Below are 27,911 nucleotides of genomic sequence, written 5' to 3'. Positions count from 1 at the left end.
ATCTTTCCCTCCCTCCTCTCTGTCTCTCTCTGTCTTTCTGTCTCTGTTTCTGTCTCTTTCTCTCTGTCTCTGTCTCTCTCTTTCTCTCCCTCTCCATCTCTTTCTCTATCTGTCTCTTTTCTCCCTTGGCTTATTCCAGAGAAATAATAACAGTTCCCATTTAAAAAACTCTTTGCAATTTAAAAACACTTTCCTCAAAGCAAACTGGTATATCAGACTAGACAAATGTTATTTTCCTCATTTTACAGATGAGGAAACAGACTCAGAGAGATGAAGGGACATGCCTGTGGTCACAGGAATAGTAATTAGTAGAATTGGACTCTAACATTGGTCTTCTGTCAGTCCAATGTTCTTTCAACTACAGTGTCCTCTTGTTGCCCTTGACATTTTAAAAAATAACCCAAACTTGTGACATGAAGAATTGGACTCCTCCTTGCCAGGCAGACTCTCTAGGCCATAGGTTATTGTCTTCTAGTTTACTGTGACTAATCCTAAGCTATTTCTTCCACCTGACACTGAAAGGAAGCTTTCTATACTTGGTTTTGAGAAAGAGGAGTGTTTTTAATACAGGGAGAACCCTTCTTTCTTTCCAGAGTCAAAAGTGAAATCAATTAGTAGTGGGGAAAAGGGCTTGCTTGGAGAGTAGGCTGCTGCTCTCATTATTTATATGTATTCACTGCTTCTCCCATCTGTTTTCAGCAACCAGTCTTGAAGAGGGAAAGCCAATTTCTTTTGCAAATTCCAGGGACCAGCTCTGTTTAAGATTTATCCATTAGCTTGATTCTGAAAAAGCCTGATACAGCAAAAAACTAGGATATTGAAGGAGACAAACTTACAGTTTTGCCTGTTGGACCTATTATGCCTTCTCTACCAAAGGGACCGGTGTTTCCCTGCAGGAGCAAAATGAAAGAGATCATTTTAAAATTAGATTATCTATTTGTCAAAAATCCCATGACAGTCACTGAGAATTTATCTCTTGTGTAATGATGAAATATATCATCCATATCCTTAGTGATCATGAGAATGAGGAATGATATAGTTTTAGTTCAAATTAAGATCAAAGGATTGTAGAGAAGGATTTTAAGGATGACCTAGTCCAAACTTGTGCCAAACCTCTGGGAGAGGCTTCTGAGCAGCCACAGTTGGACACATTGTACATTGACCTTGATGTACATTGACCTTGATGTGAGGATGACATTTTGGTCCAACTCAAGTTGGTTGTTCTTTGTTCTTAAAGAAGATGGAGATGGCATCAAGTTACAATATGAAGGAGCTGAATATAGGTCAGGCACTACTACTGCAGCCCAAACCATTCATTTTTCAGATGAGAAAACTGAGGTTCATAGAAAGTGAGTATTTAGATCACAGGTCACACAGACAGCAAATGTTAAGGACTATGTCTAGGTGAAGGGGCAGGTCAATTCTCCCAGAGCCTCCACAGTTGTGAATCATAACCTTTGAAGGAGTTGAAAAACAGCCTTTGCAGATGCTCTTTGTGGATTGGGAATGAAATAAATTGGAGGCAAGAGGGAAGAGGAGAGAGGTCAGACAATGCAATAGCCTCTCAGTGGAGAGGTCAGAGAGTGCAACTGCCTCTCAGTCTCCTTGTATCATCATCATCCTCTCACATGAAGAGATCCATTCTACAGATCTTAGTTAGACCTCCAGCAGCCACTGGCAGGTGGCTCCCTATCACAAGAACTGAAGTTTTTTTTTTTTTTTCAAAACATATGCGAGGACAATTTTTCAACATTGACCCTTGAAAAACCTTGTGTCCCTATTTCTCCCCTCCCCCGTACCCTCTTTCCTAGCCGGCATGACATTCAATATATATCAAACATTTCTGTTCCCTTTTTAAGTAGGAATAACAATAGGTTGTATTTTGTGAATTACCAATGGCTTATCACATCCCATATGTGGCTTTATTCCTTCTCCCACAAAATGCCCTATTTATTTTTGTTTTTGTTTTTTTGTTTTTTGTTTTGAATGCCCTATTTATTAAGCCTTTTATCAATCAATGTGTAATGCTTTATATACTAGCAATCATATAAATGTTCATATTCAGGATATGATCTAGGAATGGTATTAGACAAGGAACAGAACAAAGCAATGCAATATAACTATGGAGAAAGATGAACAAAGCAATGAATAAGCTCTCTTACAATATGTTAATGGATTGGAAGTTTCAGTTAGTGAAGGTCAAAGCCATAAACAACAGAAACGGGAGTTTCATACTTCTAGAATATAAATTCCTTTTGAATGACATAGGCTTATCTGGGGCAAACATTTCACATTCTTGTTCACATTATCTGTTCTATTAATGGTCCCTTACTGGCACCCTGAATCATTCATTATAATTATTTTTTTGAAGAATTAACAAATCAGTTTTTTGCAACAAACTTTTGAGATTACAAGGTTATTTTAGGACACATTTTAATATAAATATTTATTATGCATATAATATATATTTATTTATAATTTTTACATAAATATATATGATAGTCTATGAATTTATAAAAAACTTCAAATTACCAAGGTCAGACTTCAAAGTCTGAAGCATATTATCCTCAATCACTCAACAGCATAAGAAGCAATCTCCAGGGGCATCTAGGTGGTGCAGTGGATATAGCACCAGCCCTGAAGTCAGGAGGACCTGAGTCCAAATCTGATCTCAGACACTTAACATTTCCTAGATGTGAGACCTTAGGCAAATCACTTAACCCAAAATTGCCTCAGGGGAAAAAGTAATTTCCAATTACTTATGCAAGGTCATCTGTTAACCCTCAATTATCCATCCTAATGAAAGAGAAATGGAATATGTGAACAGTTTTTTTTTTTTTTTTCCTGCCTATCTGACTACTCTTTCTCAGGGTTCTTTGTTGGATTTTCATTTTTAATCTTGTTCAATAATTTCAGGTATCTACCCAGGACTCTGTCTGGACTTTTTTTTTTCACCATGCAATCTTTTATTTAGTGACTTCAACATCTCCTATAGTTTCAATTGTTATCTCTATGCAGTTGACTGCCATATCCAGCCCTAGTTTGTCTCATGAGATCCAGTTCTATACAGTGAACATTTAGACATTTCAAACTAGATGGTATCTCAGAATTAGTAGGTCCAAGAGAGAACTCACTGATTTCTCTTATGGACTTTCCTATCATTGTCAAAAGGACACCTATGTGGCCCTAGGATAGAGCAGTGGGCCTGGAGTCAGGAAAACCTGAGTTCAAATCTACCTTCAGAGATTTACTGGCTGTGTGACCCTCGACAAGTCACTTAACCATTTTTTGCCTCAATTTTCTCATCTGTAAAAAAGGCTGGAGAAGTAGTAAATGGTAAACCTCTCCAGTATTTGGGTTTTCTAAGAAAACCCAAATGATGTCACAAAAAATTAGGAATTACAGAAAAACAACAGCAAATTATTATCAAGGGCACCATGATCCTTCCAGTCACAATGTCTGCAAATATCCTAACTTCTATCTGCCTCTGTTTCCTCATCTGTAAAGTGGAGATTGTAATAGCATCTACCTCTTGGACAAGTTTGGAGGATCAAATGAAATAATATTTGCAAAGTGCTTAGCACAGTGACTGGCTTTATATAATTCTATAAATTTATAGAATTACATAAATGCTAGTTATTATTATGATTATCACCACACCTATTCAATTTCTTGTCAAATACACAGCAGTTCTTAGAGTCACCTTTCTATTTACATAACCACTACCCTAATTCAGGTCCTCATCATCCTTCACTCGGACTATTTCAATAACCTCTTAATTGTGATCCCTTTCTCAAGTTTCTCTGCATTCCCATCCGATTTCCATAGTCTCCAAAGTAATTTTCTTGAAGCACAAGTCTAACCACAGCTTCTCTTATACAAAAAATGGATAGTAATTTCCTATTATCCCTATCAAGTAAGAATCAGGTATAAATTCTTCTTTTTAAAATTTTTCAAAATTATTTTATTTTCCCAAATACATGTAAAGATAGTTTTCAATATTCATTTTTATTGGTTTTTATTTTCAAAATATTTGCAAAGATAATTTTTCAACATTGACCCTTGAAAAACCTTATGTTCCAAGTTTCCCCATTCCCTCCTCTAAATGGAATGTAATCCAATATACAATATCCATTTTTTTAATAAAATTTTTAATTTTTAAAGCACATACATAGTTTTCAACCTTGCATTCCATTTTTTTTCTCCTTCCCTTCTCCCTATCTCTTTCACTAGATGGCAATAATCCAACATGTGCAATTCTTCTATAGGGATAAATTCTTTGCTTGGCATTTAAAGCTCATGACAACCTGGCCCTATAATGTCTTTTCAATATTCTTACATATTACCTTCTCTAAACCCTCTTTCCCAACATGGTGGAGGTTTTTCTCTAGAATTCCTGAAGGGTTATCAATAGAACACACAGGCTATCCATCTCTATATGGTGCCTTCTAAACTCTCATCATCTATTACCGGGCTTCTTAAAGTTTTTCCATTTGCAACAATTTTTTGCCTGAGAAATTTTTATGCAACCGTGGAGATATAGGTAGATAAAATGTTATATCTACTATCTATCAAATACCCACTGATAATCATAATTTTGTGATCGCTACATTCAGTTATAAGACCCCATATATGGGGGTCATGATCCACAATTTAAGAAGCTTTGATCTATTACAGTGACCCACTACATTCTGGGCCATTGCCAAGTCATCTGGATTTTTTCTTGCCACTGGATCCAATTCATGAGCAAGTCAACTCCATGATCCAGCCAACCTTGGTAATCTGCAGTTCTGTACAGGAACAATCCAATTGTCCTCCTTGTCCCTTTGCACTGATTATCTTGCATGCCGGGAGTTCTCCCCCTCTTCAGTATTATTTCTTCAAATCTCCTGTTGTCTTTTAATACTCATTGTAATCACCCCCTTCTTCATGAAGTCTTTTCTGTTCCCCAGGTGCCTTCTTCTACCTAGTATTTGTTTTTTTTTTTCCTATCTACACATACACACACACACACTTATTTCCCTTGTTAAAATGTAAAAAAATGTAAACTCTCTGAGGATAAGGAATTTTACATTCATGTTCTTGGTGCCTAGCTTAGTTCCTGGAACACAGTAGGCACTCAATTAACAATGGATAAATGGATTGGCTGATAAATAGGTGTAAGTTTTTGGGCAAACTGCTTAACCTCTTCTGGTCTCAGTTTCTCTGTCTGCCAAACGAAGGGCTCAAACTACATAATCCTTACGGTCCATTCTAACTCTAAAATTTGATGAAAATATGAAAATTCCTACTGTCTCTTCAACTTCAAACTTTCTTTGTAAATTTCTTGGTGAACAACTTTTATAAAATATTTAACATCTATATTTAAAAAATCCTTTTGGGTCTTGCTAATTTTCAGGGCATTTAGCAAGAATAAATATAGAAAACAATTAGCAGATTGAGTAATATGAACAAGGATTTGAAGATAATATTTGCTGTAAACAAACCTATTTGTAAATGGTCCCGTTTGGGATAAAAAGAAGTGACGATGGTTTTTAAAAGTGTTACTTAATTATGTCAAACTCTTTGTGATCCCATCTGGGGTTTTCTTGGCAAAGATACTGGAATGGTTTCCCATTTCCTTCTTCAGCTCATTTTATCAATGAGGAAACTGAGGCAAAAAGGGTTGAGTCACTTGCCTAGAATTACTCAGCTATTAAGTGTCTGAGGCCAGATTTGAACTCATAAAGATGAATCTTCTTGATTCCAAGTCCAGTGCTCTATTCACTGAATCATTTAGCTGTCTTTAATAAGTACCAACTTCTTATAACTCTTAACATATAACAAAACAAGTCATCAATGTATACTCAGAAGAGTGATGGACCCTAGTAGTGGTTTTTTCCTTAAGAATTAAGTGTTCAAGTACAGAAAGAAGCTAAAGAAATCACTTTATTAAATGAAATACTTTAATGTTGCAAAATGAGCTTTGTGATTAGAACATGGAATCCATAATAAATGAAAATTCTCAAATAGTATTTTCTAGCTAAGTAGAATATAAATTTATACTTACAACTTGGCCAACAGGACCTTTAGGGCCTAGAACTCCAACCATGCCAATATCTCCTTCAGGCCCCTAGAAATACATTTAAAAACAGAAAAAGTCTTATCTGAATGTGAACATTTCACAAATGAAAGAGATTCATATTAATATATAAAGAGCTGATTGTCTAAAAATGAAATATAAAAGAATAATAGAAAACTACATAATTATTATGAACACCACTGAGATGCAAAAAAAGCACTTCAATAAAACATGTGGTCATTATTTCCCCAAAAATATGCTTTGAAAAAAATGAAAAATGTTTTAAACAATATTCAATGAAATCTTTACACTACAATTTAGAGATTTTGAAATGTGAAGAATTTTAAAAAAGAATACAGTGTCTGGCATAAAGTCTCTAACACATAAATACTTCTGAACTAACTATGCACTTTCTAAAAAGGTACCACATATGTATAATGTATGGTTACACATGCATACACATACATGCACACATAATACATATATAGGATATGTATATATGTATATTAAAAAATGTGTACATGCACAAGATATATGTATATATATGTATATGCATATATCTATTAACATTATATAATGTGTATGACTATTACAATTAAAGAATGTATATATCCAAATTAAATAATATATGCACACATACAGATTACATGTAACCTGTGCATACTATGTATGAGTAAACACATATATTATATATAAAATGTATATACATACATGTTATATATAATGTATGCATACAACATGTTATATAACATATGCATGTACATCATATGTATAAAATATGTACATTACATGTATAGTATATATGTATATGTGTGTATTTGAAGGAGCCCTGATTTCCCTATTGATGCTTCTTCTCTCAGTACAGATGGCATCTCCTTTATGACTTAGTGATAACTCATTTTTGCTTAATACTTTCATCAAAATAATCCTGTGAGCTTGGTAGTGCAATGTTCTCATTATCCCTATTTTGCAAATGAGGCAATTAAAACTGAAGAATTAAATGACTTGCATAGGACCACATAGCTAGGAAGCGTCTGAATCTGGATTTGAACTGAAGTCTTTCTTACTTCAAGTCCAACTCTTTATCCAGAGTACTACCAGATTTCCTAAGCATCGTCTTGGATGATGGACATATTTTGTCACAGTATATATTTGAAAATATGTATAAACATGCATAAAAGCATCCATGTGAAAATATATTTATAAATCAAATATTACTAAAATGGGAACAAATGTTGACATGTGAATATCTTTTCTCCAGATATTCTAGATAAAAACTAGTAAAAAATATGCAAACCTACTTTTGGACCTGGGAATCCTTGGAAACCCATTAAACCTTGGTCACCATGGTCCCCCTGAAATATGAATAGAGATGATGGTGATTATTCCACACTGATGAACTGGTTGTTAGAATGTATATGTGGCATGTATCCCTGTTGGCACATACAGACTGCCCTTTCATCCCATGATCTCCATGTGGTCCTTGATTGCCTTGAGCTCCTGGGTAACCTCTTTTACCTGGCTTCCCAGGATGACCTGGTAGCCCTTGTTCACCCTGTGAACAAACAGAGAGTTATTATTATTTCTGAAGCAGAATATTAGAATACATTACAGTATTGGTTCTCAAATGAACCAGGTTAGCCAAGGAACTCTTTTTAGAGAGGTCCAGTCATAATTTGTGTGCAATCTCTTTCTCTGTGACATTTTTTTTCTTTCCCCCCACATACAGAAAAAAGCAAAAGAGAGTGGCTGGGGAGATGATTAGATAGCATGACTGTGGGGTATGGGAGAGGGAACTGCTTTACATTTTAGAAGTTGGAGTAAGGGTAGTTAAAATGAATACGGTGGTTGCTTTGGAGCCAATGATTCAAGTCACAAAGCAAATTCTGCTTAGTCTACAAGGGTCTTAAGATCAAATACTACTGGTCTGTGTTGAAAAGGAGGTTGTAAGAAAGTTCTCATAGGAGGCTTGTCACAGGGAGGGTTCCTTTCTCTAAATTTGCCAACTGTCTTGAGTTTCAGTAGAATTGGGCTTGGTGTGGAAACAAGGGTCACTATTTTTGCTTTACCAATATGGTTCAAAAGGCTTGGTAGAGGAGTGCAGACAGTGTTAACATTGTATTAAGACAATCTATATGCTTTCATGAGGTAGTTCCAGACATGGGACAGAACTCTCCATTTCTGGGACACTTGTAGTCTGGGATTGTTACTCCTAGAAAGCCTACTGTAAGTGAAATGCAGCTCACTTGAGAGGTACATGCTAATTCAAAAGGAGACTATGACTTTAACACCAGGAAATTATGCATGTTGCTTCCTCTGTTATTCTGTTCATTTGTTGCTTCTTAGGTTCAGTCTTTAAAGAGAAAATCTGTTCCCAAGGAGACATCCTTCAAGAAGCAGATGGGAGCAATAGTTGAGGTCTGAAAATAAGATCTTCCCTATCTTTGTGAAGGAAGCAAATAATAAGGAGGAAAATGGATTATAAGAATTTTTTCCCAAAGTTGGGAATGGATCTTAAAGATTGTCATCAAAACAGTACTTAGATAGGATTATACTTTATAGTACCCCACAAACAGAGATACAACTATTTCATATAGACCTTCATCAAGTGAGGGTGAACTCACTTGTACCTTTCTAGGTATCCCACTTCCAAAAAGGCTCTGATTGTTAGGGAATATGGGGAAAACATTGGGTTAATGGGTGGCTCCATTAAACTGCCTTCAAAGGAGAATTAGTAAATCCCCTCTGATAAGCAGTTGGGGCCTGGATATGGCATGCTAAGGGATTCATTTACTATTCCTGTTCTTGTATCAATTTTATTAAAAGTTCAACATTTTACCACCCTTTCATGTAACCATTAATGACAATCAATTCATTTCTTTTAAAAGCCAGAGCCCTAAATAAATTACCTTTGGTCCTGGAACTCCTGGGGTTCCTGGCATGCCTGATGAGCCTTTTATTCCTTGAGCTCCTGGAGACCCAGCTATTCCCATTCTTCCAGTGTTGCCTTTGATGCCCTAAACAGAAAATGGAAACTATGAAAATTTATTAGAGATGATCCAGTCTTCCAGCTTCAGGAAATCCAGGAGGTCTAGTTTCCTAATGTTCTGTTACCCCTCCCCCTCAAATGTTCCCTAGATGGTTTATCCTGAGAAAGAATAAGTCAAAGAGTGCTAAGAGTTGGAGGGGACTTAGTCCAATCCCTTCATTTTACAAATGACAATTGAAATATAGAGAGGTTGCTTGCAATCATAGTTTAATGGCAGAATTGGGGTAAGAACTTAGATTTCTTGACTATCAGACTATCAGGATGTATATGTATTGGCAGTTAAATATGTTTTTTTTTTTTCCTATAATGTTGTGTGCCTTGAGACAGGAGAAAGACCAGATGACCTTTTTTTTTATCCTGTTCAATTTATTTTATTTCATAAAAGCCATTCCCTCCATCATATCCAAACATAGTTTTACAAAACTAGACAATATAAGGAAATATAATAAACATGAGATTTTAAAGAAATATAATAAATATAACAAATATGTATTATATAATAAATATAATAAAAAACAACAGCTATAAGACAATATAAGGAAATCTATTTATAGAGATTTTGAAAAGATGGGAAAAGGATTTGCTAGAAATGGAATTTAGCTCTAGGCAGAGAAGTTCCCACCCATCCTGCTTCTGATGGCAAAGAAATGTATCCTTCTTGGACTATGAGTTGCTTTTTAACAATACAGATTCATAGGGCATCACAATTCTAAACAATAACTTAAAAGGGACATTGGTCTGAGAATGTATGGAGTAAAAATTTGTAGACATATACTGTGTCTATTTTTAAGCTTTTGAAACCTTAGGGCCCTGGGAGATATAATGAATAGAAGATTGGTCTTAGAATCAAATTCAAGTCCTGCCTTAGGCATACACTGGTATGATGCTGAGCAAATCACTTAAATTCCCAACATGCCTCAAGCAATGTTTTAAAAAGTTGTGCAGTGTTATTCATTTTTATTGGTAGAATAGGCACACAATTTTCACAAAGAAAAAATAAAACAAAATAAAATCTTATTATTAGGAAGGCATACTCTCAAAAGTCCCCTTTAAAAAAAAGAGGAGGGGAGATGATGATATAAAAATAAATTGTGGCTGCACAGAAAGCTTATGACTCAGAATGAGTTTGGAATAATCTGAGAAAATCTAGTCACAGTGGGGAAAAAAATATAAAATTGTTGGTAGTATGAGGAGAAGAAAAAGACAGGTCCCCTGATTAAGGAAGATAATTTAATACCAAAAGATGATAGCGAGACAGCCTGACTGTTCAGTTCTCATGTGTTTACTAGTTTGATGGTTTAAAAGACAAGAGACCAACTAGCTGTCATTTCTGTTTCTAGATGATTCCTTTTTCAGTCCTAAAATATTATTGTTGATTATTGTTATTACTATTATTATTATTTTATTGTCCAACTCTTTTTGACTCCATTTGGGATTTTCTTTGCAAAGAAACTAAAGGGGTTTGCTATTTCATTCTCTATCTCATTCCGTAGATGAGGATACTGAGGCAAACAGGGTAAAATTACTTAACCAGCATCATACCATCATATCAGACCTCATAACCAGCTAGTAAGTGTCTGAGGTCACATTTAAACCAGGTCTTCCTGATGTTAGTCCTGATACTTTATCCACTGCATCACCTCACAAACTATAGAAGTGATCACCAAATTGCTATGGGTGATCTCTATAGAGATAAGAAAGTTTCAGAAAAGTAAAGATAATGATTTTGTTCTAATTTTTCATTTAAAGAATAATAATCAGAAAAGCAAGAAAATTCAAACTGTTGAGCATGGGAACTGGCTGAAAAAAAACCAGTAATGATTTGCCAGGAGCAGTGAAGAAATAGGATGGACAAAATCAGTCTTCAAATATCTTTCTATCTCCCTCCCTTCCTCCCTCCCTTCCTTCCTTCCTTCCTTCCTTCCTTCCTTCCTTCCTTCCTTCCTTCCTTCCTTCCTTCCTTCCTTCCTTCCCCTTCCTTCTTTCCTTCCTTTTTCCTTCCTCCCTCCCTCCTTCCTTCTTAAAAAAAAAACCAAACTTTTTTTAGTTTTATTACTAATTTTTACATTTTTTTACACTGAAAATGAAGTTGGATGAAATAGACGTTCACAATTTCACATTCTATCCTTTTTTCTTTATATAAAATGTTCATGTTGGGTAATATTTGTTATATTCATAATTTTTTAAAGATACACATACATATATTACATAAAGTTCTAGATTTGGAGTCATAGGCTCTGTCTCTAGCTATTTATATGAGCCTGGGTAAATCAGATACCCTCTTGGGACCTCAGTTTCCCCACTTGTAAAATAAGGGGACTGATCCTGATGGTTTATGAGGTCCCAATTAGTGATGTACATATGCCTAGTACATTACTCCTTCCTCTGAAGCCCAGGAGTGCTTGTTGTCTAGGCTCCTCATTTAGTACTTAGCTTCTAGATAGCCATCTGATCCCTGAAACAAACCTCCCTTCTTTTTAATAGGAATATTCCTCCTCTGGTGCTATGTGGTTAGGAAGAATTTTTCAATAAAGAGGACTGTCCAGAAAGGAAATGAATTTCTTTGTGTAGTAGTCAATTCCTTGTCACTGGAAGTATTAATGCAGGTGTTAAATAATCACATGACTTAGTCATCATAAAGGGGATTTTAATGAGTGGGAGATCAAAACAAAATATTTCTAAGGTTTAAATTTGAAATTTATAATATTACTTATAATTTAGAATATTATTCTTGTCAAAATATGATCACATTACTAACATGTGAACATATCTCTAGGAACACTACTACAATCCTACATCTTTCTAACAATGCTGAAATCAGTGGCAAATTTTCTTGGGTAAGAAATATTACTGATTCCTAAGGAGTAGCTTTATTTTGGAAACTCTCCTAAAATTTGTCATTTATAGCTTTGAGAACCCGAAAGCTATGGCCCCAGCTTGCCAGAATGCATCTGTCATGGGGAAGACAGTGCAAAGTCAAGGTGAAATATACCTATGCCTGCAGTCCCCCAAACTGTTTTACATTGTGATGAAGTTTAAATCTCAGCATATAATAGGAGTTAGTACTTCCACTTGTTTAGCTCAAGTCCTTCATTTAATATATACTTTTGAGTTTTTTATATTCATCACTTAATAGACAGCATTTTAAAAGACTTTTTAAAGTGCTTTGTATAAGTTTGTATAAGTTACCTTATTTGATCCTCACAACAAACCTGTAATGGGCTGAGGTTTGAGCTGATGCACTGAGGTCCCAAGTACATGAGGCTAGATAGTAATTGGGCTATACTCTATTAATATACATGATTGGATAAAGAATGGTCCCTGCCCACTCTCCATGCAAGTCCTGATGTGTTGTATAGGAAATGACGATTTTGGTGGGTGGAGGCAGAGAGAGAGGGAGGAAGACAAGCTGGGAGAGATTGGGCTGGGTTCGAGACTCCAAGCTGCTGGTTGTGTGGCTGCTGGTCGAGCTAGCTTCTTGACTCAGCTGCACACATTGCTATCGCCGATTCTCTTCCACCTCCGATCCTTCTTCACTGAGAATAAAGACTGACGATTTTCCCCTAACCTGAATTCCTGACTCCTGTTGATTTAAAAATACACGATCTTCACACAAACCCATTTTTCAGGTGAGAAAATTGAAGTTGAGATACATTAACCCAGTTGCTCAAGGTCACCCAGCAAAATATTCAAGGCAGGATTTGAACTCAGGTCTGTCTTCCTGACTCCAAATTGAACAACCTATGCATTATGCCACTTAATGAACTCTAATAGTGAAAATAATAATAATAAAATTATAGCTAACTTTACAGAGTGTTTTGTTTTAAAAATTACATATATCCCATTTCATTTTCTCCTCAAAACAATCCAGGAAATTTTTTCAGAAATGAAGAAACTGAGATAAATAGAAGAATAATTGCCCAAAGTCACATAATTAGTAAATGTCTGAGATCATGCTAGAACTCAGGTCTTCCTGACTTTATGTCTAGTACCCAATCCATTATGCAATCTAGCTATATTTCTCTTGTGTGTAAGAAATAAATACTCCTCTATTCTCCTTTGGGGAAGACCTTAGATATGAGTCAGAAAGTTTTAGGTAAATTGTCCCTAAGGTGCTGACCGGGAGAATATAATAAATTGAAGAGAGTGATCAAAAGTAGACTAATTACTCTTCCTTAAAGGCCAGGACTTCCAGGACTAAGCATGGTCTGAACATTGTATATTGGTGCAGAGCAGATGGGCACAAGAGTTTAAAGAAAATATATGTAGAGACTTAGTCTCAATATTATTATTTATTCAAGTTCCAGACTCTGTGCTAAGTATTGCAGATGCAAAAAAGAAAGGTTTATATTCTAATAGTGGGAGCTGAAATATTTAAAGAATGGTAGTGAGGGAGAGGTATACTGTTCTAGAAGTCAACGAAGTTGGAACCATTGGACAATTCATTGACATCTTATCCAGAAATAATGGTAATATTGACTTAATTTTGAAAAATTATGAATTTAATAAATCAGACAAGTGACAAGTTTTTAATCAATTGATATACTAGGCACAAACCTGATCATTTCCATTTACAAAAAAGAACAGAAAAGGAGAAATGTATATGAATCTGCAAATCTCTATTATGCACATAAGAATTAGCTTGTTAAAAGTGCTTTCTGAACTTTAAAGAGTTAGATAAATTTTAGGTTACATCATCATTTGTTATTATTACCTGTTATATTATAATTAACATTAATTAATATATGTATATAATAAATATATTATACATAATATAATACATAACATATAATAAATCTAGTTATCTATAATAATCTAGTAATATGTAATATAATAAATACAGTAACATTATTATATTATTATAATTTTAAATAATGCAACTTTTACAAAGTATATAATAAATTAACACAGTAATTCTTATAGTCTTATTTGCCTATTTCCCTCTGAATTTCTCTTTTCAGTATTTATACTTGTTTCATTGATGTTCCTGCCTCCCACATCACTTTTACTAGCCCTTTTCTTCTATAAATTCCCTCCAAATAAATATCTTCCCTTACAATTAAATATAGCCATGTGAAATGCATGACTATGCCAGAATATATATATTTTATTCTGGACCTCTAATTTACTACCTCACTATCAAAAGCTGGGAAGTAGAATTCATGATCAGACTTCTGCTTGTTCATTACATCCACCAGAGCTTTTCTATCTTTCAGAATTGTTCTCTTTTACAATTTTTAGAATTGTATGTATTGTTTTCCTTGTTTTGTTTATTTTGAATCAGCTAAGTAAGTTTTCCTCGATTTCTCTGAATCTGTGCTTAGGCAGCTAAATTGCACAGTGGATACAGGTCTAGGTCTGGATTCAAGAACATTAATTTCAAATTTAACTTCAAACATGTAATCTTCAATAAGTAACTTAACCTTTACTTGTTTCTTCTACTGCAAAATGGGAATAATAATAGTTCCTCTTTCCAGGGTTGTTGAAAGAGAATATTTATAAAGTGTTTGGCACAGAATTTAGTACACTGCAGGTGCTTATTAAAGGCTTATTTCCTTTTTTTTTAGCCATTTCTTATATCACAATAATCTATTATAGTAACATATTGTAATTTGCTCAGCTAGTTCCTATTTTTTTATTTTTAAAATTCTGGACTTGACATTAAATAAACAAGAACATTTAAATACTCAAAATGAGACAGAGAAGGAACATTGGACATGAAACCTCTTTAATACAGCTTGCTTTCCCTTGTAAGCATGTTATAACTTCAACCAGAAATTTTCCCAGCTGTTCTACTTGTCTATGTTTCATTTTCACTTTTGTTATCTTCTATACAAATTTTTAAATATCCAGTTATACATTGATGTATTCTTTTACTCTTTTGTTGATAAAAGTTTTTAGAGATTCAAAAATTTTCCTAAGGATTGTTTTGTCTGTATTTCAAAAGTTTTGGTATGGTGTCTCACTGTTGTAATTTTAAATCAAATTATTTATTGTTCTTATAATTCGTTCTTTGACATATCAAATCTTTAAGCTTAGATTTGATAGTTTGAATTCTTTCTTCTAATACAATAATAATTAATGATTTTTTTTATTGCATTGGTCACTGAAGACTGAGTTTACTATTTCTCCTTTTCTGAATTTGTTTATAAGGTCTATATGTAATAACATGATACATTTTATAAGACTAGTATGCAAAGTTCAGGACTACACATATTATGTTCAGTTACTATTTTGTAACTGTTAAAGATTTATCATGTCTCATATTTTTGAAAAAAATCTAGTTTTAGGTCCATAGTTTCTTTCTTATTTATTTATATTCCTTTATATTTATATAATTTATTTTTAAATTAAATTAATTAAATATAAATTAATTCTTTCAATTAGTTTAAATTTACTATTTATATTATTTGTTGTTTATCTCTATATTTCTTATTTATATTTTTGTCAATTTGTATAGTTTTGGAAGGGATATGTCAATTTTCTCCTCATAATTTGGCTAACTTTTGTTTAACTGGTGTTAGTAAACATATATTAAAGATTCATATCATTTCATTATCTATTATATTTTTAAATGAATTTGCTACTTTTAAATATGTCTATTTTTTTTATCATTGTCTTATACTAGGTCATGATTGTTGCCCCTACATTTTAAAAAATGTCCCTGAAGTATCCTAGAAGCAAAATAAATTATGCTCTAATCTCTTATTTTAGCTGTGTGAACCATTAGATTTCCTGTGTGTTTCTTGTTAATGACACATTTTTAAACTCTGCTTTCTAATTCATTGTACTGCCCTTCATTTAATGGGTGAGCTAATGTCATTCACATTCATACTTATTAAGGTTGCTAATTTTGTGTTTTTATCTATCATGATATCTTTTACTTTTTTCTACCATCCCCCTTTTCTTCTTTTCAGAGAAGAAAGAAGTGTAGAAAGAAGGTATCTGATCAATGCTATTTTGTAACAAGTACTTTGGTCCCATTCCTTTGTCTTTCCTTTCTTCACCAAGCTCAGAGCCCAATATCTATTATTTATCCGTTGTTTATGTCTTTTTGGCCCTTCCTTTAGGATCTCTCCTACAAAGCTAACATTTATTTGTGATTATTTGCTTCCTGTATTTGGCCTCCCTCTTAAACACTCCCACTCTGTCTGTATGCTACAATCATTGCTATTCAGTACAATGAATGTTTCAAAACATTTGCTACTAAACTTAGTTTCTCAGTCATGAGAGAAAGTTGAGGAAAAGTATCCAAATATTAACAACAATTGCAAAATGTCATATGCAACAAAGAACAAACATTTCTCAAGAACAAGTAATGAGGGTAAATATCCTAGTCATGTTTAGCACAATGTCTTGCCAACTGTGTCACTTAATAAATGTTCATTGAAACATTGTCTTCTAGGCACTGTTTCCAAAAAAGTATATTGCATCTGTAAATACCCATTGATGTCTTTATAAAGTATGAATATCTTTCTCAGATAGAATCAAAGGGAACCACTGGACAAGCAAAAATTAGATTTACCTTTACAGAACTTCAAAAAATAAAGTCCTGGGTGAATTCAACAGTTTATGGATGTGCATGGCAGGAGCTTCATGGGGAAGAGAACACTTCAGGGATAGCAAAAGGGAATTTCTCTCTTTTTCCTTGCCCTTCCTCCCCTTAGCCATAATTTTGAAGGAGACACACTTGACATTATATCTGGCAGGAGTACATATACTATTAAAAATGCAAACACAGAGATACAGTCACTCAAAGGAATAAATAGCTTTTAGTAGGAGCATCTGTGATGGAGCCACATGTGAACTCATGACAGAGCAAGCTTTGGTGATCAAAAGTCAAGTTGTAAAGAGGAGCCAACCCTGGGAGCCTCGCTGAGTGACAGCCCCAGTAGAGATTTCCATACTCATGATAAAGTTGCATGTGGAATCCACAAAGAGAGTTAGGACTTTGGGGCAGTATAACAGTTAAGAAATGTCTTGGTGTTCCATGCATTACCACTGTACTTTGTTCCTATTCTTTCCACAAATGCTCAGGGTATTTGTGGGAAAATGTGCCCCAGTTTTTGCAAGGAAATGTTTTATAGCTACTAACTATGACATCTTAGCAAATCAATGCTTTTGATAAGAAAAAATTGCATCTACTGGCTGATTGTTAATAAAAAGTACATTGGCAAGCATTTGTGACCTATAGTGTTAGAAACGTGCCCACAGGTAAGTCTCCTCTCACTACTAGGGCAGGGTATTTTTAGTACTATTACTTAGATTTTAGTATATTGTGAACCAGTCAGTCATACAAATAGTCCTTTGCTTCCCTTACGTCAGACAAGTAAAATTTTATACCTGGATCAATAGTAAAGAATGCTCATTTTATTTATTTTACTGGAGGTAAACTCCCCTGGGAACAGAGTGATTTAAAAAATTTGGGTGAGTAAATATTTGGTGCTTATTTACAAAGCTTCATTTTACATAAATAAAGCTGTTATGGTATTTTTGGAATTCCCCATTTATTTCCTTCCTCTTCCAATGACCATAAATATCTAATAATCAAATGTTGCATTTGAAACATATTTATTTAATGACATCTAAATCAAGATTAGTAGCATTCCTGAATCCAGGTGAGAATATTTTAGTATTATAAGGCTCTAGAGTTAGATCCAAGGGGATCTAGAGAAAGGGAAAGATCTAATCCAAATGTTGGTCAACAATTTGGTCTTTGTTATTAGTAGAAGTCGGGGATGAAGACTGGAGTTTTTAGAATTGGTCTGAGGGATAAGGTCAAAAGACCTGAGTATAAAATGCAGGAGCAACTGGGTCCACTCTATCTATAAAAATGTTTTCTTCTTACTTTTTTGTATAAGGGAGGGGCACTGACAGCTTTGGTCTGCAGATCAACTTCATATAAATCTGTTTGGATTGCTTTGTCAAAACAGTCTATTCCTGATTGTGAAAGTTTATACCCAAATTTCATACCTCAATCCTATTTAGGCCAAAGGCTTCACTACAATTTTGGGATGGGCCCTTAATGTCTTAAAAAAGATGCAAGTAGAAATGCCAACCCAGTCTGCTTGTCCTTTGAAATGATGTCCAGGCAGAAGGCAACCATAAGGCTTCCTGCTAATTCTCACACAACAGAGATTTGTTTAGGAGCAAGTTGTGTTGTGAATATTAGATATGGTGAGACCTATTAAAATACCATGATTAAATGTGTTGATTAAGGTCACACCACTAACAACAAAACAAGAATTATAATTCCGTTTTCTTAAGTTTCTAGATTTTTTTTTTGTTTCACCAGAGACTGAAGTTTCCACAACTTTATTCATTAATGAAAATAGCATGATCCTAAAGTTAGGGACTTTTTCTTAATGTTTCACTCCTATTTCCATATTTTACATTTTCTCATTCCCTGTTTTCAGTGGAAACAGAAAAACTATTCACTTCTATTTGTATAATAATTCATGTTTAATTGGAAAAGGGGCAGCATTTGTCCTTGAAAACCATGGGTAAAACTAAACTACCATTTCAGCCAATACTTTTATCTTCCTCCCTAGCCAAATTTTTCATCTTACTCAGTAGACAGATTGATTGATTTGAGGCTATTTTTCTCTGGAAGCAGTTCTAATGAACAGGAAAATAGCCAAAACATAAACTACAAGAGGAAAATGGACCAAAAAAGTCTGGATTATCCATAACCAGTTAATCAGCCCCTGGATAATCAAGAGTTGACTAAATTTATGTAACACACATTTCGCCAAAGTAAATATGTTTCATTTCCAAATTTTCTCCTAAGAAAAAGGCTATATTACAAATAAAAACTACATGCAAATAAAAGTTGCCATAGCTTGTTTCCAGCTTATGGGCCAGAGGATACACACAACCCAACTGGGATGCAAGGTTTCTTGTGTTCACAATGTGGGCTTCCATGGTGGTCCTGCTGTTTTCTGCTCATGGGGTGCCAAGTTTGAATAGGCTGAGCTAGTTTTTTTTTTTTTCACTCATGATAGAAACAAACCCCAATGAAATCCTCAAGATTTTCAGTGTTTCTTTTAGGATGAATATCACATCCCTATACTATGCTTAAATTTTTGTAAAAAAATGAAAAACAAGTCTCAATTTATCACCGAGAGTTACCTTTCTTCTCAATAAAAAAGTTTTTTTTATTCATAGCAATAAAAAAAATCTGGTAAGCCTTCATTTGGGATGATAAATGGATTTATGATCTTTTGCAGGGAAATGTTGTTTTCCTTTTCATTAATGATTGAGATGATACTCATGTGAAAAAGGAGTCCAGCTCAATGAAAACAGCATGGTAGACTCATTTACTACAGATGTGCTAAGTTTACAGCTCAGACTTAAAACACTCACTTGTGAGGAAGGAAATATACACTAGGCAATGGTGATTCGCCTCAATGTTATCCTTCAGTTGCACTCATCTGATGTTGTAAAAAGATTAAAATAACAAGGTGATCATGCCAGGGATGCTTTAACTTTGTTGGCTTCATCTAAAAGGGGCAGAACATTGTTTAGGAAAATCAAGCAATTGCATAAGGCTAGAAACCCCAGAATAAATATTTTTCTCAGTGGAAAAACTCAGCAGGGTGTTTAAAGGTAAGCCAAGAAACACTGTGGTACCATGCTTTAAAAAATGAAGCAATGGAACAGTGCCCTTACCCAGACACATGTATTCCAGGGAACTTGGTTTCAGTTACAGATTTTGCTTAACCTCCTGTTTATTTGTACTTTCTTTACCTTAGAACCTTCAGGATATCATTCTAAGTAAATTGAGCTTCTTTAAAGTCTCATTTAGCTATCTAATTCTAATTGGGCTGCAGATTAATTTTAGGTCGCAATACAGGGTTCCCCAAAAGTTGTAGTGTAGTTTTATGCTTAATAATATCTTATTAATATCATAATGATGGACATTACTAATTTACAATAATTAACATTATTACTAATAATAGCTAACATTTAAATAATGCTTACTATGTGTCAGGCACTGTGCTAAGTGCTTTACAATTTTTATCTCATTTGATCTTAAAATTTATACTTTATTGTACTTAAAGTACTTTGCAATCTAAAGAGAGTCATTTATAGAAAAACATTTCTCTATTCACAAAGATCAACACTTCATTTAAGGCTTAGGTTTAGACCAAATTCTTCAAGAAAACATTTCATGAATCTTTTGTAATATTGGATGCAAACACATCAGTATTCAGAGTAACTCGATGTGATACTACTCCTGAGCATAAGTATTACAACTTACTACATAAAAATATTAACAGTAGCAGGATATATCATGACCTCATAGTTAATTGCTCATTAATGAACATTCTAGAAGAGGGTCAGCTTAAGGATCTCATAAAGAAGTTAATGCAAGCATATATCTGATATTAAGACATTTCAGGATCCTTTACTAATGTTAATGAATTTACTATTCAAAGATTCTATAAAAGCATGTATTGTCCAGAATTTATCATATAAGAAAACAAATGACTAGTGGTCAGTAGTAGGACTAAGGAATAGTCGAGGAATAGAATATTTCCTGCTGAGTCTTTCTCAGATTTGAGCCAACATAAGTCTGATGTTCAGTATGTCTCTTCATTTAAATGAGAATCAGATTAATTACTATTAATTTTTCCTGTTACAAAGTCATTTATTTCCAGGATTCCTTTCAATAGCAGCTTCTATGAAATTTAAATATTTCTAAGTTATTAACTCATTGCTCAGATAACAAGCAAAGAAATTTAGAATTGTTTTAGGAATTACTGACAGGGAAAGGTTAATTACCTTAGAAATCCCTGAAATGACTTGGTGTGTTGCCTTCAATATTTATTCAGATGACTTTGCATTAATGATTATTACAAGTCAATAAAAAATACTAGTTGGTTTGTAAGAATTAAAATTTTGAAAAACAACTTTTAAGATCTTATCTACTTATTTTAGGGATAAGTTAAAATATTGGTGGTTTGTAAAAATTTCTACATGATATTCTTAATAGACTGGCAAAGAATTGTTAGAGGAGCAGTATTATAAGGTGACAAAAAGTTGGCTTTGGAACATAAGAATTGGGTTTTAATGTTGGCATTGCTACTCATTATCTCTGTGGCTTTGACCAAATCACTTGAACTCTCAATTTCCTCATCTATAAGATGAGGATTTTGGAAAATATCATCTTTAAGGTCACTTCTAGGTTCAAAATTCTGACTCTTGTCTGTGGTACTCTCATGTCTGATAGCATGACAGCTGACTTTCTGACACGAGTAGCTTGAGTGACTTGGCTATAATCATGTAGCCCACATGATTTGAAACAGGATTTGAAGTCAAATCTTCTCTGACTATAAAGTCAGCCTTCTCTATTCTCTGTCAAGTGGGCCCCAAGTTGACTTAATTAGAAACAGAACAAAGCAATAAGCAAGCATGGTTACCATTCGGGGATGCTGTAACCTCTATTTTTTCAGAACAGGTCAGAATTAGGATTAGGATTAAGTGGTTCTTCCCTATAAAATGATATTATGCAATTTATTTTGATAATGCGATATGGCTTTCTCTAAAGGCAGTGGAATGAGTTCCTCTGAGTCCTGTCTTCTTAGTCCTAACTGTATTGTGTGGTGACTGAAGAAACGGGTAGACTTCAAAGTCTACTCTCAGGTATGTTTGTTACATTCTAGTTCTGAGTTTAGCTCAAGAAGTTCGGTTTGGTACTCCCAACAAAGTCAATCTAAGAGCGACCTTTCAAGTTTCGATGTGACTCCAGAATGCTCTAATCTCCTAAATCCCATTTATTTCAGCACCTTCCTGGATATTTTTCTCTGGGTCATAAATCATTGTCTACTTATCTTCTTCTATAAACTGCTAGGTTGCTGAGTATGGATCCAGGGTTGTTAGGGCGGTTCTGTTGATGGATTCTACTAGCAGCTAGCATCTGACAGCGAGTTGCCACATAGCTGCTTTTATGTAAGAACAAATGTTTCAGATTTCATAAGCCAACTCAATGTTCTCTTTACTTAGAAATTTTTGATCCTTCTTGTGGGAGCCTCCAGGTATCATCTACAGCCAAGAAGAAGCTGTTTGTCACATTGAACTTTTGAATGACCTAATGTGGTAAGTAATTTACTACCCTGATGTGTAACTAATGTTCTGATGAGTATCCCATATACCAAATAGCTGAAATTCTTCTTCAGCACATAAAATGCATGTAAATACACCATGCTGGTTTCTATTGTGCATATCTGGAATGTACTGTCTGTACTCCAGTTGGAATATGAAATATTTCCTATTCCTAGTAAAGAAATGCATTTATTTGCTATTACTAATATTTATAATTTGCCATTCAGTTTCATAAGTTAATATTCAACAAATACACGAATATGCCATTTTCCTACTTTTCCAACAACAAGAAAACATAATGACTTTTGAAACACTGAGATTTCCCTTACTTCACCTATCCAAATATATAAAAGAAACTATACAAGCTGAAATATAATACACAAGAAAATGGACTCACTAAGATCACTCACCAGAGCTTACAATTGAGTGGGCCCATTTCAATTCCTATTTGCAGGGACAGCACCAGAAATGCCCAAGCAACAATGCCCATGTTTAAAGATGGTTTCATTCTAATGTGACCCAATTACATGGGACCTGAAGACAAGTTACTGTGATGTTTTAGTGTGTATATTTCTTTAATTGCATCTTCCTATGAATGCAGCATTTCAAATAAAAGCTTTTTGAAAATATTATTAAAATTATTATAGATACTAGCACTTTCTTACACATGGATTGCAAAGAGATCAAAGATGATACAAAGACTAGTAGAAACAATCAAAATGGGTATCCTTTTAGAATCTGATTCTGGAACATTTACATCTAGAATACACCAGTTACTTGAATCTGCTTTCTCAGACAAACCAGACAATTCAGTACAGGGAAAAAAGAAATTTCCCTTGGCATTTGAGGTTAGTTCTAGAAGTTGTTGGCAATATTAGGTACCCAATAGATTTGCTGACCTCCTGACTAAAATAAAAATAGCCATCTTTTTGATGTCTGAGATAGAGATAAAATCTCATAGTGGGAAAGGATCTGAGACTTCTATATCTATTCATGGACCCCTTTGATAATTTCCTCAGGAAATAGTTATTCAGCTTCTGTTTGAAGATTTCTAATGGAGGGAATCCGATCTCCCGAAATAATTTTATTGTACTTTTGCATAGCCCTATAGTTTGGAGAGTTTTTCTCATATTTAATTAAAATATTCTTCTCATCAATTTCCAACCATTGTTAGTTTATCCCTCTTTGGCCAAATAGAAAACTTCTCATTTCTTAAACCTTCAAATAATTGAAGAAAATTATGAAATTATCAAGAGGTCTTCTGCTAACTCCTTCCATCTCCCCCAATACACTAGAATAAACATTCTGATTTTTTTCAATGGATCCTTATATGACATGGTTTCAAGGTCTATAGTTATGTTGTTTACCTTCATCTGTATGATCACTAGATTATCAATGTGTTTTGAAAAACATGATACCAAGAACTGGGTATATTACTATAGAATAGCAGAACTATTTACTCCTATGTTCTAGATGTTATGTCTCTTTTGATATAGACTAGAATGATATCAGGTTCTGTTTTTTGTTTTTTGTTTTGTTTTTTTTTTGGCTACCACATCACATATTGACTCATGTGAGTTTGTAGGCCACTAAAACTTTCAGATCTGTTAAAATATTCCACAACTACACTGCTCTAGGCTCTGCCTCATTTTGTATGTGCTAAACTGATTTTTAAAATTTAAATATTGAATTTACATTTACTTACTTAAATTTCATATTATTATCTTTAACCTATCATTCTAACCCATTTAGCTCTTTTTGATTTGAACTCTGAACCAAGTGTATTTGTTTTCTCTTTAAGTTTTGCATTATCTATGAAATTTGTAAAAATTTGGAAAGCTTGCCATCTCTTCTTTTGTCCAAACCACTGATAAAAATGCAGCACAATTAAATGCCAAGGATGGATTCTCAGAGCATTCTACTGGAGGCCTTCCTTTTACTTGACACTGACCCACAAACTAAGAAGAATTAACAAGAGTAACAATTTGCATACATATAAGGAAAATTCTAAGAAATTAACAGGGAAGCAGAACAAAACCAGAAAGCTTATGCAAATGTTTTTTTGCTTAAAACAAATGTACATGAAATATTATATTAGTTGGAATCCAGAAAGGAAAATGTTGGGAAGAAAGAAGGAAGCTATGTTATTACACCAAAATTGAATGAACACTGAGAGAATCTTTGCACAGTCCTTGAACAGTACCAAAACTATGAAAATTAAAGGAAAATGAATTTTGGCAGAACTCATTTTGAATTTTTGCCCCAAACCAAAATGTTCCATAAATACTCCAAATAGATAAAACCCAAGACAATCAGGTTGAGTTGCCCTTTAATTTGTTCTTTTAGCATTCTGATCGAAATTTTTATATGAGCCAAATGGCTTAAATTATTTACATGGGGGTGAAGGGATACTATGTGTGGGGGTATTATACAGTAGTGGATCCAAGATAATATTCTTTCTGACTTTCTCTACAAATTAACTTGACATCACCCCAAATAGGTCTCCAGAAATAACTATTAAAAGACTGACTAATTTAATCTGAGATAGTGCCAAAGCAAAGAAATATAGATAGTATGCTCATGCTCTAGTAATGAAACCCTTGTGCTTAAGTTTAAATAATGTTTTATAAAAGGACAAAGTGATATTTAAATGACTCACAGGAAGCCCTGGTCTTCCCGGTAGCCCAACTTTTCCAGAATTTCCAAGGATGCCTTCTGCTCCATGGTATCCTGGCTCACCTTTTCGTCCTGGTGGGCCCATGAGTCCCTTGACAAATCAAATAATTACACTGGTTATACAAAGACATAATACACATGACTAGATTCCCATATTCTATAGTCATGAATGAGTAGAGTTTTATTTGAACATATCTGTCCCATGATAAATCCAAAACCTCCTCAGAGAGGTAGTAATGAATTGTAAAATTATAGAATGAATTCAAAAAGATCAAGTTTCTGTCATGAGGTTTTCCTAACCAAGAAATGTTATGCTAATTATCAATGTTTATTTAACTCTTTCAGTTTTAATAGTATTTCCTGATAGTTCTACTTGTTCCAAGTTCATGTTTTAACTTCCTGTGGAGAACATAATGGTCACATGTTACAGCTGAGCCAGGATATCTATCAAGAGACACTCTTCCCCATTCCAAGAAGATTTCATTTCCACCCTTTAGGATCTTTCTCTTCTGTGAAAGCTTCTCTGGTTCTCTCAGTTGAAAGCATTCTTTCCTTCCTCAATTTTCTTTTTGGGATCTTTTCTTTGAATTCTCCAATTCCCTCCCCCATCCCATGTCCTTATTATATACATATTTATATCTATATCTATCTATCTATATCAATGTACATATTGGACTCTCATGCTCCTGTCCATAATTCCAAAATAACAGAAACTCTTTGAAATTAGCATAGTACTTCAGAAATACTTGCTGGACTGGATTGAATTCTTCATCTTCAGAAATTATTCCTTGTGGTGGTGTTCCTATTGTCCTCATACATTAGAAATCAGATCTTTTTTTTTTATTGTCCTTTTGGATCAGATAGATTAAAAAATCAAGGGAATAGCCTATCAGTGCCAGTATCTCTATTTTTTCTAGTATAGCCTATACTTTATTGGATCTAAATTTATTTTTCTTTGCTTAAGTATTTTTCTACATATCCTTTCAAGGGACAATCTACAGCTACATCTTGCCTTTGGCTAGGGTTGATGGGTAGGAAGTCTTAACTGAGCCAGTCAATAACACATCTGTTTGGCCAGCTGAGGTTATTGGCGGTTAATGTGAAAATCATCTTTGCCTTGTGAGGGAAGATTAGAAAATGGAAGGAATTTGTGTCTTAGCCCACTCTGTCTTATTTTCTGGGGAAACAAGAAGTTGAGACCTCAAATTTAAAATCCATCATGTGTCTCCAGCATGTTATTACTAGACACTGTTGTTATTTAGTACCATGAAGAAATCTTTGGTCTTGACTCCCTGCCCCCACCTCAACCCCTCCCCTAACTGGGCCATAATTCTAAGCTCTCTGTTTTTAAGGACAAGGCAAGATTCAAAAATTGTGCTCTTGGGTATTATTGTCCTCTACCATGCTAACACATGAGATGACTTAATACAAAATAAACTTGTATGTGCTAGAGAACAAAATTTTCATTTTTCTAATATATATATATACATATACATATATATACATATATACATGCACTTATTAAAAAAAAGTTTATTTAAAAGCCAGTCTTGTCTTGGGGAGGCGAAAGGCCAGAGGGAAGGAGAAAAAATGGAAATCAAAATATTATGAAAGTAAATGTTGAAAACAAATATATTTAAAAAATAAAAGTATTTAGAAAAAAAAAGAAACAGTCCTCTTGCCTTTTTTTATTGCTCTCTAGAAGATTGCCATCTTTCCCAGACCTGGTCCTTGTTCCACTCCAAAGGATGCTTCCTATAGGCTTTCCATTATTCAGCTAGTGGATTTCCTCTAGTTAGTATACCACATAGGCTTAAGGTGATTTAATCTTCGGGTGACAATTGAGTCTCTGGGATTCTGGTCCCTGTGTTCAAAAGTCAAGCTTCCATTTTCAAAGAGGAGACCATCTTTCCGGGATATGAGGTCACTGATTGACCTCTCTGGATTTTGACCTATATGCTTTTCCCCACAATTTAATTATATAAGAGATTATTATAAGTTGTCATAAAACTTTTCTGCTATTCTGAAGTTATTGTGATTATTTGGCAACAAGAGATCAATGAGAGAAAATTGCTACTTACAGGAATCCCAGGTTTCCCAGATAGACCAGGAGCTCCTTTCTTCCCTTTTGGACCCTAAAAATGTCAAACAGAGTTATCAGTTGGTTAAAAAAAAGGGGGAATTGAATCAAAAACTTTGAGGAGCTCTGCACAGGGCTTCAAGAGATGTAGGTTTGCTTCTCAACTCTACTCCTAACAGGGATAAGTCAGTTCCTCTTTCAACCTCAGTTTTCTCATCTATAAAATGAAGGATTGAGTTGGATGATCACTGAGGTTTCTTCCATTTCTGACATTTTATGATTCAGTTGGAGGAAAATTGAAGAGATGATTTTATTTATATGATTTCATGCTGGAAATGCAAATGAATATTTTGCCCTTTACGATTCCTATTTTGCTTATATTCCGCAATTTAAGAACAAGATCATCATTATCCATAGAACTCTTTTCTTCTCTTTAAGTAATGGGAGGCTCCAAATTAAAATGATTTTTGCAGCAGCTGGTTTACCAAGATAGTAAAGGACCCTCCCTAAGCATGCTATTGTTCTGATGACATTCTTGTGATTTTAAAAAAGAAAAATGTGGGATACATGGATAACTCTACAGTGTTTTTCAGAGTATTTGTCAAAAGCACACAGGACAATCCTAGGGTAGTGAGTGGGGAGAGCACTGTATGAAGAAACTTGGGTGCAATTGCCAGTTCTCTTCTGCTATAAATAACCTTTTAATTTGGAGCAGTCACTTAAGCACATTGAGTCTCAGTCTATTGATGTCAAAAGTCCCTTTTTGTTCTAAGTTTTATGATTCTGAATAATTGTAAATATATTCATAAAAAGATGATTGATAAACCTCAAGTAAAAATAAGCAGTGATTATAAAGCTGGCATTGCTTCATCAATAATAATAATGACAATAACTAGTATTAATCTAACACTTTAAAACTTATAAAATGCTTTGTATGT

General features: G+C 34.1%; 1 protein-coding gene across 2 annotated transcripts in view; it reads right to left on the bottom strand.

Annotated features, from left to right (window-relative positions):
- The window catches only part of COL24A1 (collagen type XXIV alpha 1 chain), a 357,598-nt gene that overhangs the window by 32,211 nt on the left and 297,476 nt on the right, over positions 1 to 27,911 (bottom strand). For both annotated transcript variants that reach the window (XM_031969393.1, XM_031969394.1), the window contains 7 exons: positions 26,975 to 27,028; positions 24,877 to 24,984; positions 8,971 to 9,078; positions 7,509 to 7,616; positions 7,363 to 7,416; positions 6,050 to 6,112; positions 837 to 890 (listed from right to left, as the gene is read on the bottom strand). In XM_031969393.1, the coding sequence (XP_031825253.1) occupies positions 837 to 890; positions 6,050 to 6,112; positions 7,363 to 7,416; positions 7,509 to 7,616; positions 8,971 to 9,078; positions 24,877 to 24,984; positions 26,975 to 27,028 (549 nt within the window). The remainder of the gene's footprint in view (positions 1 to 836; positions 891 to 6,049; positions 6,113 to 7,362; positions 7,417 to 7,508; positions 7,617 to 8,970; positions 9,079 to 24,876; positions 24,985 to 26,974; positions 27,029 to 27,911) is intronic.

This window comes from Sarcophilus harrisii, chromosome 4, assembly GCF_902635505.1.
Source record: "Sarcophilus harrisii chromosome 4, mSarHar1.11, whole genome shotgun sequence".
NCBI classification, from domain to species: domain Eukaryota; kingdom Metazoa; phylum Chordata; class Mammalia; order Dasyuromorphia; family Dasyuridae; genus Sarcophilus; species Sarcophilus harrisii.
Note: the sequence above shows the minus strand (reverse complement) of the source record. Positions and strands in the feature narration are given on the sequence as shown.